At 35.6% G+C, this 14,881-nt stretch overlaps 1 protein-coding gene across 1 annotated transcript in view; it reads left to right on the forward strand.

Moving 5' to 3' along the window:
* LOC138707602 (cell adhesion molecule Dscam2-like) overlaps window positions 1–14,881 on the forward strand; it is a 1,410,362-nt gene that overhangs the window by 1,389,032 nt on the left and 6,449 nt on the right. The window contains exons 26-29 of the mRNA XM_069837241.1: window positions 203–352; window positions 611–757; window positions 4,797–4,936; window positions 14,679–14,826. Of these exons, the coding sequence (XP_069693342.1) occupies window positions 203–352; window positions 611–757; window positions 4,797–4,936; window positions 14,679–14,826 (585 nt within the window). The remainder of the gene's footprint in view (window positions 1–202; window positions 353–610; window positions 758–4,796; window positions 4,937–14,678; window positions 14,827–14,881) is intronic.

Here is a 14,881-nt window from a genome sequence, read left to right on the forward strand (position 1 = left end):
TTAATATAGATTAGTAAGTAACATGTAGTGTTATTACAGTATTTTTGTAATAAATGTTTTCTGTATGGTTTTACGTTTATAAATGAAACATGTTTACAGTGTGTAGTAATGCATTTTTTTCACCTGAGTTATGAGTCACTCTGTATAGACATCTACTGGTATTCATTGAGCAAATATGCTGATACATTGGACTTAACCTTAGGTTTGAACATTGGGTTGGAAGACGTAAGTTTGGAAGCTGGACCAGTAGAGCGGCCATTTTACACGTATCTTCGTGTCAGTCTGCCAATTTCTGTGAGTTTGCTTGCTCTGGTACTGACGTTGACCACCGTGGCCATCTGTCTCAGAAGAAGTGAGTATTTCTCCAAAAATTTTAATTTCTTGAAAGAATACACTGTAAAAGTTTGTTTTGATAGTAGAGCTAAAGTATCTATTCATATCCTGTAAGCAATATGGAAAACGTAAACCCTATACAATCTTAATGGGGTAAAAAGAACAAAAGTTATTGCGTGTTGATACGTTGTTTTAAATACATAATAAAAATAGGGATTTGACTAAACTGACATGACACTTAGATATACGAATCAGGCTGTCCACAATACTGTTGTAGAGCCAGCAAGCTGTACAGATGCAGCAATGCCCCCTGGAGATGGCAACCCCCCCGTCAAACCAGAATACTACAGTGTATTGCCAAGCACCAATACCAAGCACGAAGGGGAACCACACTTATCTACTATTCCACCAGACGACCTACCAGGTGTGTTGTCAACATAGTTAACTTACTTACTAACTTACAAATGGCTTTTAAGGAACCCGAAGGTTCATTGCCGCCCTCACATAAGCCCGCCATCGGTCCCTATCATGTGCAAGATTAATCCAGTCTCTATCATCATACCCCACCTCCCTCAAATCCATTTTAATATTATCCTCCCATCTACGTCTCGGCCTCCCTAAAGGTCTTTTTCCCTCCGGTCTCCCAACTAACACTCTATATGCATTTCTGGATTCGCCCATACGTGCTACATGCCCTGCCCATCTCAAACGTCTGGATTTAATGTTCCTAATTATGTCAGGTGAAGAATACAATGCGCGCAGTTCTGTGTTGTGTAACTTTCTCCATTCTCCTGTAACTTCATCCCTCTTAGCCCCAAATATTTTCCTAAGCACCTTATTCTCAAACACCCTTAACCTATGTTCCTCTCTCAGAGTGAGAGTCCAAGTTTCACAACCATACAGAAGAACTGGTAATATAACTGTTTTATAAATTCTAACTTTCAGATTTTTGGACAGCAGACTGGATGATAAGAGCTTCTCAACCGAACAATAACACGCATTTCCCATATTTATTCTGCGTTTAATTTCCTCCCGAGTGTCATTTATATTTGTTACTGTTGCTCCAAGATATTTGAATTTTTCCACCTCTTCGAAGGATAAATCTCCAATTTTTATATTTCCATTTCGTACAATATTCTGGTCACGAGACATAATCATATACTTTGTCTTTTCGGGATTTACTTCCAAACCGATCGCTTTACTTGCTTCAAGTAAAATTTCCGTGTTTTCCCTAATCGTTTGTGTATTTTCTCCTAACATATTCACGTCATCCGCATTGACAAGAAGCTGATGTAACCTGTTCAGTTCCAAACCCTGCCTGTTATCCTGAACTTTCCTAATGGCATATTCTAGAGCGAAGTTAAAAAGTAAAGGTGATAGTGCATCTCCCTGCTTTAGCCCGCAGTGAATTGGAAAAGCATCAGATAGAAACTGACCTGTACAGACTCTGCTATATGTTTCACTGAGACACATTTTAATTAATCGAACTTGTTTCTTGGGAATACCAAATTCAATAAGAATATCATATAATACTTCCCTCTTAACCGAGTCATATGCCTTTTTGAAATCTATGAATAACTGATGCACTGTACCCTTATACTCCCATTTTTTCTCCATTATCTGTCGAATAGTTAACTTAAAATATAAAATGATAATTTTCTTAATTATTATTCTGAAATATGTTAAGAAAACTTACGTAAACATAAAACACTCAGGGTTCAAAATGGACCGAAACAGACTGGAACAATGGTCCAGTTCGTAAATTTGAGGAACCTTTCAGTTCTGTTTTGTCAGAAATGGCTGCGGTCCATTCCTGTTCGTTTTAATTTCATTTATATAAATTAGACATATTGATGTCTGAGAACCAGACTGTTCGAAGTCCAACTTTTTATAAGATAGAAATCTGTGTTTCATTGTGTTCCAGTTCTTGTCTGCATATATGAATCGAACAAAATTTTAAATATTCCTCTCCATAAGGTTGCTATGAAGCTATTCCAAATTGTTTCATGAAGCTTTAAATGTCAGGGGCTTAAAATAGCTCTCCTGAAGAAAAAAATAGTAAAATGGACTTGGAACAGTCTGGTTCTGGGCCATCGACATATTAATATATATATATATATATATATATATATATATATATATATATATATATATATATATTTAAATTAAGTGTGTATTCAATTGTTAAAAATGCTGACGACGACACTGTAGACACTCTTGCTACTGCTTTGTTGTATTAAAACATTTGTATAAGCTCTCACTAATTTATAATTGAATCGGTTATTGTTGAAAGGAACTAAGTCCACTTTTTAAAGTTTTGAGATAATCCAAAAAAACTGTTTTGTGAATAATCTATCGAAGATTAAACCAAAATATATTGTACACATAAAATAGTTTTTTTTGGATTATCTCAAAACTTTAAAAAGTGGACTTAGTTCCTTTCAACAATAACCGATTCAATTATAATATTCTTGCAGTATACCTTTAATATGTTTGATTTTGCATTTAGTATCGTTGAGGTTCTGAACAACAGCCCAGTGTTAATGAAATTAAAAGGACTGGAGCTGGGACTCAGAAACACTTTATCACATCATATCGAGCTAATTATCAGATGTCATAAGCCGTCGAATTTCTTATTGTTTAAAATGCGACCTGAGTATCAAATTGAAAGGCTTTGCGAAACAAATGTTGAATCATGAATTTACTAGTTTTAATATGAAGTAATTTAAGTGTCTTAGAATTTGCCCACCTTTGTATTAGCCTTAAATAGGATTGCCAACTTTTTTTTAAGAAAATATGGGAGACTAAGTAATCTACAAAATTTAACATAGAAAGTAGACAAATTATTCGGTTCAGTTACTAAAATAGAACTTTATTCTACAATTCGGCAGCTAGGCTTAAATTAAGAAGAGTATTTTCAGACAGATTTTGTTTCGCGTAATAGTTGAAGTCTAGTGCAGTTTTCAACTCTGGTTTGATTAGATGTATCGTGCTCTTGTTTCCAACATCTTTCCAATTGAAGACCTAACATTCTAAATGTGCTAAATGTCAATTTTTCAAATTTAATTTTATTCAGTCGAAGAGAGAAATATCCGTATGAGAATATCATGCTAAATTGTCTTTGTCATGGCTCAACTGTAAGTGACTCATTCGTGTGCCAAAAGACGGCATTGTAAGTATCTCAATATGCATCACACAGTGTGTTTTTCATCAATATCTCAGGAATTTGTTTTTTGTACTTAGCACATTTAGAATGTTAATTCCTCAATTATTCTTTATGAGATGAATCACCCTCTTTGTATTAGCATTACTACCTGGTGTGCTTAGAACAAAACTAGCCAGTTTTTCCAAATTTATAACATTAACATGGTTTGATTTTAAAGAGGTTAGCACTAAAACCCATTTCTGGCAAGCATTACCTTCCAAAAAGACTGAATATTTTAATGCATCTTTTGAAGAACAAAATTCATCATAACTCTTCTCGGGTTCTCAGCTAGGTGAGTTGGAGATTTGCTTCCAAGCTTCCGATGGCTAGCTCTGCCATCTTCTTCAGGGGATGAAGTGATGTGGGACCATGTCTAGCCGGTATATATGCAATAGTAGGGCTTCCCACTGCGGGCCAATCAGGAGCTAATTTCAACAAAGACGGGGGTCTACAGCTGACCTACAGCATGGAAACCTGCCATCAATACGCTTAGACCACCAGCACACGGCAGACAATCGGGACCAGCAACTAGGTCCTGATTTGTTACCGCTTCCACCAACCAGAATGCGCCTGGCGGTTGGGACTAGGAACTAGCTCCTGATTGGCCCATAGCGGGAAGCTCTACTATTACATATATACTGGCTAGACATGGTCCCAGATCACTTCATTCCCTGAAGAAGATGGCAGAGCTAGCCATCGAAAGCTTGGAAGCAAATCTCCAACTCACCTGGCGAGAACCCGAGAAGAGTTATTCTACATCAAATGCCGGGAAAGCCTCAAGTCATACAAAATTCATCATATAAATCATCATTCACGGCAAAATCTAATGTTTAGAATAATGATTTTTACATTATGCAAAACTAAGGGAGTAAAAAGGCTCGAAGAGAAGAAAAATACAGGAGCCAGGAGTCTGTTAAAAATAAGGGGCAAATAGGGAGGTCCTGGGAAATACGGGAGGATTGGCAAACCTAGCCATAAACTGTAATCCTCCAATGATCCTAGAACATGCAAGTGTATATGCGTTATCAACACAATAATTAAGTTAATTTTACGTGTGCATGTATAAATTTCGATGCTTCAAATCTTTCTTCCCACGAGCACTTTCTAATGCTACATATCTGTGCCACGCACATACTGCACTTAAACATCATTTGATCTGAGACTTCCAACACAGCATTAGGTGACACTGCTTCCTTGCATCAAGATAACTTCTCGTGAGTGACTAAAACAGTACCGGTACTTCAAATTTTTGTTTCAGAATATGATGATGACATTTATCCTTATGCTACATTTCAAGCGTGGAAACCTGCCGGCCAAGTATCGAGTCAAAGGGGCTTCCAAACTTTTGTATATCAAGGCTCAGACTCACCTGGCGTAAACAGCTACGCAACAGGGGATGTGAGTACGATGCCATTCATTACTACAGTTTGAAAGGTATATTTTTGTAAAGGTCAATGAAACTCGACATGCAGGACTAACACAAAATTGCAGAGTACTCATAATAGAACATAATCCAAGTCCAATTCCACAAACAGAAGTTATGCACACCTGACATCCTGCAACCAGCGTGTGTTGCACTTAGCACTATTATTATTGAATCTCCAAAATTTGCAAATAACTCTATTGCACCTAAGGTTTGTTAGTGTTGTAGTTAAAATGTGTAATAAATAAATTAAACGTAATATATAACAATATAAATACGTTTAGACTTCTAAAAATATGGCAAGTGAAACTGAAGATATGTATAACAAATATTATGAAAAGAGAAGGACAGTATTTAATGTTACATTCATATAAATGTGATGTTAATTTATATCTTTCTCTCCAGAAAATTGGGCAATTAAATAGAAAATGATAAACACTCGATAATGCTTCTTTACATTTGCAGAGTTAATCATTTTATTAATTATTAACAATCAAATACCAATTGGGAGGGAAGGGGGGGGGGTCAGCTACTGATCCCAAAGGATATTTTTCATAATATCTCTTTTATTATAGGGAAATTTGTTCAATGCTTTGTGACTTTTATTGTTGTTACATTACGTATACACATTGTAACAAAAAATCAAGTTTCAATTGTCAAGTAAAAGTAATTGTCGGTACATATGTGCATTGGATTTGTTATTTTCATATTATATTAGCATCTTGATTACACAACTTTTAACACTATATCACTTCGGAATATGTATTATAAGACTTTCTGAAGAAGACCAATAATAGGTCGAAACATGTAATTACACCAGGTACGATAGAATTTAACACAGGAAAGTCATATAATACATATTCCAAAATATTATATTAGACTCACTAACAATTGTGGTTTGAAGGTTGTATTTCTTTCTTTCATTGTAAATATGTCTAAGAGGAAGTATTTCACGGATGTAGATATTGAAATGGAGTTTCAGAAACAAGGTTTATTTGATAGTTCTGGTAGTGAAGACTTTTTTAAGTAACTGACTCGAGATCTTTGCATCATAAATATAGTGTCGTGCTGAAAATTCTGTTGGTCTACTTACAAAGTATACAGGGTGTTTAAAAATACGGGGCATAATTTCAGGTATGTATTTCCCACATGTAGACAATCAAAATAGTTCATTACAACATGTGTCCGGAAATGCTTTATTTCCGAGTTATGGCCTTCACAACATTGAAATTCACCGGAACCATACCTCATGTTTTAGAAGACACTCCACTGATCAATCGTCAACACATTCACTTCTTGCATGATGGCGCTCCTGCACACTTCATTCGTACGGCTCGCTGGTACTTGGATCGAAGGTTTCCTGATCGATGGATAGGTAGAGGTGGCCCAATTGCTTGGCCTCCACGCTCACCTGATCTGAACCCTCTCGATTTCTACTTGTGGGGCCATTTAAAATCATTGGTTTATTCGTCTCCGGTGCCTGATTTGGAATCCCTTCGGAATCGAATTGTGGCATGTTCTGAGGACATACGCAATACTCCTGGAGTTTGGGATCGTGTTCGCAGGTCAATGAGACATCGATGTGAGGTCTGTATTCAAGCAGGAGGTGGACATTTTGAACATTTTCTGTAATGACAACGACCAGCGGAAAGAAAAATGTTCCGGTGAATTTCAATGTTGTGAAGGCCATAACTCGGAAATGAAGCATTTCCGGACACATGTTGTAATGAACTATTTTGATTGTCTACATGTGGGAAATACATACCTGAAATTATGCCCCGTATTTTTTAAACACTCTGTATAATGCTTTACATATCTTAGAGTATAATTGTAATCGAGGTCATGGTGCAGTGAGCAGGGGGACTGTACTCACAGTGCCGTGGAAAAAAGTAGCTCGAAATGCTGTTATAAATATTTCAAAGGAATATTGTCTATGTCCAAAAAGCAAGATCTGCAAGTACATGAAGATCTGTACTTCATGTAATAAGTACAGTAGTGGCAAAAAAATCCGGACCGAACCTTGTAGCTGATTTCAGAGTCACAGATTCAAATTTTGCTAGTCACAAAACACATCCATCTTGTATAATTAATTTTAACAATGAAATTTATTGCATTTGTTCGATTCTTACCGTTTTTTATTTCCTTCAGTCCCTCAAACTTGCAGAACAAAAAACTTTGAGAGTTTTATTTTCATCTGGCATCAATATTATATTTCTACCTCTATTCGGCAAAGATAACTGCGTATTTTTACGTTAAATAGCAGTACATACCTCCAGCTTCACTATCCATATTGAAATTACCACAGTTTGACACAATACACACCACAGGATTCTTTTATATCAGGTACAAGAGTCAGTCCGGTTTTTTTTCCACTACTGTACTTACATATGTCCTACTGATTTGACAAAAGAAGAGTCCATTCCTATTGGAACCTGTTTGTAGTGTGATCCTGAAAGATTGTTTCTTTTTACTTGACTATTTGTGTATGGTACATAAATATGCATCATCACATTACATGAATGTAGCAAATAAATTGTATATTTCTTAGAATACTTATTTCTTTTCTACGTGTTGAAAGAAATGCTTTGTAGACGAAAATAAATTTATCTCTTTTCTATATGTTGAAAGAAATGTTTGTAAACGAAAATAAATTTAATAAAATTGATATAAAAAGTTCGTAAATCATAACAATGTACAAAAATATATAACTTACCCAGTTTTACTGCAGAAACACTATAAACTCAGTGGAGTCAGTCACTGACCCCCGCCATTGGTATTAGTTGGTGTAACAATGGGCATTGGTATGCGATTGTTAATATTAAGTCTTTGAAAATAGGAACCAAAATTACCACGGCCTGATAGAAAAATTGAGTGACAATGTAGTTGGGTGCCAATAATTTACATTTAACCTCATTTCATCTTGCCAGAAAATTGTAATATTGTAAAATCTTGACTTGTTCCACATCTTAAGGCTTCACTGCTAATGTGAGATCTATGGAATACAATGAATGAAGTGAAATAATGTGATCTGAAAGTGTGGGAGGAAGCAGTTCTGTTGCTCACGATTCTGAGGTAGATATAATTTTTCCAGTGATCACCCCAAATTTATCTTGATCTTTTTTTAGTTGACCTTTCATGTACGAGAAAGGACATTTGCAGTAGGCATGCCGTAGTCTAAGGCCGTGTCTCAAAGCTACATTTTCAGCTGAAGTGAACTAGATTGTTGACTAAATAGCCGGATGTGACGTCAGAAGTCATGATCCAAAGCTACATAGTGCATAGTAATCAAGTCCGTAGCAGCTAGTAAACGAAAATGCTTGCTTGATTGTTGACTTGTTCACTAAACAAACATGGATACCTCATCAGCAATTGGGGTTTTGAAATTTTAAAATGCTTTGGAAGTGAAATAATGTAAATATAGTGTAGAATAACACGTTAACTTTGAACACTGACATTGTTAGTACCTTCTGTACAATGTTTTAAACATTATTGTAATATATTAAGCCCTTATCATTTCCACATAAGTCGTAATGAAACTGCATTAGGACAATGTCCTCTTAATTCAGTGCTGCACCGTGATGTCTAGGTTTTTAGAAAAATAGTGAATGAAGAAGGCCATGTTTCAAGCATACATATCCAAAGCTCCCTAGTGTGTAGTTTACAAGTCACCTAGTTGCTAGTCACTAGTGTGTAGCATGGACTTGAGCTTTGAGACACGGCCTAAACTAGAAGGTGCTGTTCCCTTGGCAAGCTGATCAGCCCTTACATTGCTGTTGGTTCCAGTATGTTTCCATACCCATGTCAATCATAAGTGTTCTGAGTGATTTCTAATGGTACCAGTAGTTCTAATACTAAAAGATTGAATTTAAGTTAAACTAAACTAGGCCTATTTATATTTTCTTGTCACTACACCATTGCACAGCTTTCTGAATAGCAAGTAATTCAACCTGAAATATTGTGCATGACGTAGCAAGTTAGAATTGTGCATTCACTCAGCACTACAAGAATAAACAAAATTTATTTATTTTTTTATGCTCGACCATGCCGAAATGTAGTAATTATACACCTGGTAGTAGCCCTTTAATGCACCTCATTAAAGTACACCTATTCATTATAATTCAGTTGTTCAGCCAATGAGAAATCACCATTGTACCATTATGAAACTGCAAGTATCGATTATTCTCGGATATACAATCAAAAGACAATTAGCGAAAAGTCACAGAGGCTGGAAATCCAATACTGTCGCAGAAGGTTATGTTCTGTTACTCTAATAATTAGCGTTAATTGTAAATAATATTCAAATAAATTCAATTTATCATCTCGTTTTTCAATTCTAAATCAATTTTCAGGTTATATCAAGCCTAATGTTCATGTTATTCCCTAGATTATATCAAGGTCAATGACATTCGTGTTTCGGAAAAAATCGATACTTTCGGGTCTGCGCACATCTCACAATTCAGGTCAGTTCCACTCCTCACTTACATAACCATAACATGAATACTTCTGAATAATTTCAAGTTAGAAATATGGTCGAGCATAAAAAGTCGTATGAAACTTGCCTATAATGGTAATTAAGACGCTCGTATGAAAATTATGAAACTCGCGCTCGTTTCATAAACAAACATACTCGCGTCTTAATTACTACCATTATAGGCTCGTTGCATAATGTACTATTATGATTGAAATTACACTCACTCACTCATTCTCACAGATACACACACTCATTCATTAATTTTCACAATCACACTGTCTCATATTCATATAGTAATGAGGATTCACAATGAAACTGTTAATAAGTTCATGTCGAAACATCCCCTCAAACTGCGCACACAAATCTCCATTGCACATTGACAATGGTGTGGAAACTTGCTTTCAGTGTTGTATTAAGCAATGGCTTTTACTTAGAGATAGTAGTTGAGTTGCTATCCTCATGGATACCTATCCTGCCACGTAACATGCGAGACAAGCTCATTCACTCAATTTTCTTCGCTAGCTGAATGGGCATCGTCTACTCAAGGCCGAAGCTGCTCAGGTTTTCGATATTCATTTATTCAAGCTTAATTTCGAAACCTTACATTTATTATGGACAACAATTTTTTTAAATATATATCAGTTGTTCATAACTACTAATGTGTGCAGTTCGAAAGAATGCTCAGACAGATGCTGGGATGAATAGTAAAAATAATAGGGAACAGATCTACATCATCCCTCATATAAATTTCGCCATTTTCCAAATTAAAGCCTTCAGGTAAAGGTGAGTACACATATAGTGAATGAACAACGAATGAATGATGAAGCAAAACTTCGTTGTTCTTTCACTGTTCAGAGCAACGTACAAATCCTCAGCAAATGGTCAGAGAATATTCGCTGATTATCCACAGTAATGGCAGAAGAAAATATAATTACCGGTATAGCAAGTGTAGTCATTGTGTTTATAGGCAATTTAACAAAAATAAAATTAAAATAAAACAAAAGGCGATGGTGGCAGACTCCACTCTATGAAAGTCGCAATCGATATAGAGACACTGACTTGCTTCATGATTCACGTCAAATTGAATCAGAACAATTTCACAACTTCTGTCACATTTCAGAAATAGACTTCGAAAATTACTGTGCAAAATTTTACGAAAAAGAAACAAAATTTTCAGCCATTATTGTATAGGGTGTGGCATCATTGACAACATTTTTAAATGGCAAGATATTATTTTTCTTTTTTTTTCTGAAAGGTTGGTATCTTGTTTAGTTATTTCTTTACTTTCATTTGTTTCATGCAAACCATTTGGTTGCTATGGGAACAGTTTCATTGTTGGCTTGTTTAACGTATTTTGTACACCCTATATACATCATTAAGTTTGATAACAGCTTCTTCAGTCCGCTCCAATTTCGAAATTAAACTAACTGCTGTGTTCTGCTACGAACGCAAACAAGTGGCAAATCCCGTTCACAACGAATATCAACTTCCTTTGATGTACCGTGGAACCGTCTAGAGTCGACCTGGGGGTCTAGATTCGACCACTGTGTACATTTTCTAATTTCACGTGTTTATTCCAATAGAATTGCCTACTAGCCGCCACTGCTTGATTCCAGTTGACTGATAACACTTCCCCTTTCAATCTCACAAGGTAGTGCCAGACGTATTTTGCATCCTTGATTATGTAAAATTCATTGTTGCCAATAGCAAAAATAGTAACAATAAAGTACTCTGTCTAACTTTTAACAATTTAGCCTTGTTTAACTGTAATCCAATACAAAATAACTGTATTTCTGTAATCAGAATTTTAAGCTTAACAACAAAAAATATTTTTCCATATTGTTGAGAGATGTCAGAAGTTGAAGTTGTATTCCAGTACAGAGTCGACCATGCAGGCTTGTGGGTTGAAGAGGAAGATAACAATGATAATGACAATTTCGATGACCCTAAATCAGGGGATCAGCTTTTAGTGAAGTTCCCAACCAAAAAGACAATTAAATTTTATGTCGGTTGCATTGAGGAACTGGTTCCAGGAGAAGGATTTGAACTTCGTTTTGTTAGAAATTGTGATGGATTCCAGTTCAAATGTCCTGAGGTGGAGGATGTGAGTCTTATTGACTATGTTCAGGTAGAAAGAAAACTAAGTGCTTCTGTTCCTATGGAGGAAAAGGAATTCGTAAAATTTGGTGTTAATTTTCAGGGTTATGATATTAATTAGGAGATGGAAACTGTATTTTCTGTATTTTTTTTGGCCTATTTTATTAATTAGTACATTAATAATGTAATAATGTTGTGTGTAGTTTGACGTAATTTTATGTCTGCTAATTAATTAAATATTTCTTATTAAATTTATGAGCCTTAACCTATTTAATGTATGCACATTAAAATAACTGTATTAAAGTTCGCATTTTTATATCCCAAATAAATAAAAAATAGAAGAGTAAATAATAATGAAAGCATCCAAAAGGAGGTCGATATCGACCAGAATGAGAGCACACGTTCATTTACATGTATTTTTAATATGGTGGTCGACTTAACACCATGTACAGGGTTGAATCGACCGGCGTTTAAAATTTGTTTTCCTCAGTGACCACGGAAGTTCATATAATGAAAATAACAGAAAACAACCCTTGAGTTCTGCACTATAACATGACATTTTCAGTGAAGTAGTAGATCGCATTGTCTGTGAAGTAGCATTAAAAATACAAAAAAAAAGTGGTCGACTCTAGATGGTTTGACGTACTGACAAGCGATGGATCACTACCGAAGGCAAACCAAATGATCGATTTGGCTTTGCTGCGTCGTCCACACGTTCCGACTTCAATCAGTGAATGCATTCGTTTGTCTTTCGTTCGTTGTTCCTTCGCTACGTGTGTACGCACCTTAAGTGGAGCCTTGGTTTTCTTGTGTCGCCTTTCGTACTTCAGGGTAAGCTTACTGAGTGTCACTCACACAGCACAAGGTCTCAGATTCCTTCTCTTCGAGGTCTCCTCTCCCCACTCACTGTGCTCAGGCTTTTAACATCTTAGCTGATTCTGCTCTTTTGCTGTTCTGTAGTGCTTGCAATATCCCTCCTTCATGTGGTAGCTGTTAGTTTACATCCATTGTCGACTTTCTCCTTTCAAAATTGATTAATGTTCTTTCGATTGCAGTGAGACAAGTGGACAACAGGCTTGGAGCTCACATAGACACTGCCTCTCAGCTCCAATTTCCCTTGTGAAGATGGGTGAATATTCTGAAATGGGCAAATATGAATAACAAAACTGGACAAAATATATTATATTAAATTATGTACTTTTTTCTCACATTGGTTACATTTGCTCCTATTATTGAAGATTCTGGTATCAGTTGAGCTTAAAAAAAATTTTTATGTGAGATTTTCTAATTTTAAAAAAAGCCAAGGGATTGTTGTTATCTTTCCCTTACAGCCCATTGTTTAAGGTATCTTCTAAACTTCTGTACTTCAGATTTCACTTGTCTTCGAACATTTCTTTTTTCACGATCAGTCATATCTACTATTTTCTTTCTTTCTTTTTATATTCTTTGCCATAGTCCCTTTTTTTCTGCAACTCCTTTTCAGTCATATTTGCCCTCTGCCTACGTATCTTCTCCCTTTCATATTTCCTACTTTCATCGTCAGACTTTTTTTTTCTTTCCTATAAACAATCACATGAAATAATATTCGAAGTTACTTTATACACCGGTATTTAATGATTGTATGTTAAATGAAACCTCGGTCCCACAATAAAGGGACCGACGTTACAGGGACCATTGTTACAAATTAGTTTAATTTCCGCAATAGTTCTGACAAAATAAATCGTTAAAAATATCATTGAGGTTAGATTTTTTAGTCGACAAACATTGTAATGTTTTGCATATACTACGAACATTTAATATATCCAAACTATATTTAATGCCACCTAGGACAGGTGTTACCAATAGAAAACATAAAATTCAGTCATCGGTGATGATTTTTGTATTTTTCAATAAAATACATTACTATAATGGACGAAAAGTTTTTCAACTGGCGCCATGTTGACCGCTCAACACTACCGACCGTTAAAATTTACCACATGAAGCAAAATTGTCTTTTGTGTAGCTCTTTTATTTCGAGGGACTGGCGTTACGAAATTTTTGGGGACAAACTTTATGTTAAAGTTGTGTCCTTTCAGAATTAAACAAACAACAATTCCTGTCTTTCAAAAGTATTTTAACTATTTATTTTTATAATCTTGGCCGAGGAAATAAAATCAAATCGAAACATTCCGAGAAAAACTTAGGCCGTGTCTCAAAGCTACATTTTCAGCTGAAGTGAACTAGATTGTTGACTAAATAGCCGGATGTGACGTCAGAAGTTATGATCCAAAGCTACATAGTGCATAGCAATCAAGTCTGTAGTAGCTAGTAAACGAAAATGCTTGCTCGATTGTTGACTTGTTCACTAAACAAACATGGATACCTCATCAACAATTGGGGTTATGAAATCTGAAAATGCTTTGGAAGTGAAATAATGTAAATATAATGTAGAATAACACGTTAACTTTGAACACTTACATTGTTAGTACCTTCTGTACAATGTTTTAAACATTATTGTAATATATTAAGTCCGTACCTTTTCCACATAACTCGTAATGAAACTGGATTAGGACACTGCCTTCTTAATTCAGTGCTGCACCGTGATGTCTAGGTTTTTAGAAAAATAGTCTATGAAGAAGGCCATGTTTCAAGCATACATTTCCGAAGCTCCCTAGTGTGTAGTTTACAAGTCACCTAGTTGCTAGTCACTAGTGTGTAGTATGGACTTGAGCTTTGAGACACGGCCTTAGTAAAACAGAGTAAAATGTAGTTGGGGACATAGGAACCGTAGTTACATTTTGACGTTTGGACGTTATTTTTTAATTATAAATTTTAAAACTAATCCTTTTGTACTTTGTTTCCAACTAAAACATGTGAGAGTTAGTTAAGTAAACGCAAAAGTAATCAGTTAACATTTTCCAGAAACTCCTTAAATCAGCTGGGACATACATTAACCCATTTCAGAATATTCACTTAGATGTGCGATAGCATAACTTTTAAATATTTCTCCTTCCATATCTCCTTCATTTCATTCTTTCATTTATCCATCCACCCACGTTCTGACATGAGTTCTTTAACAACTTCCTTCTCAGATGGGCTCAGAAGTGCTAAAATTGCAAATAATATCAAATCAACTTTTTTTACTGTACTGGTGTTCTCATGTCCAACAGATCGAAGGTGATGAATACACACATGTACGCCCTTCAGCGCGATCTGACACAGAGGAGTATGACTCCCCAGGCTCAGACTCTGAAGGACGCATTGAAGACAAACCTATGAACTTCCAGTCAGCTTATCTGCGAAGTAACATACGGCACAGTAAGACCATCCCAATGTCTTGATTCACTTCATTGAAAAATTATGTACTGCATAA

This window comes from Periplaneta americana, chromosome 10 (genome assembly GCF_040183065.1).
Source record: "Periplaneta americana isolate PAMFEO1 chromosome 10, P.americana_PAMFEO1_priV1, whole genome shotgun sequence".
In the NCBI taxonomy this organism is placed as follows: domain Eukaryota; kingdom Metazoa; phylum Arthropoda; class Insecta; order Blattodea; family Blattidae; genus Periplaneta; species Periplaneta americana.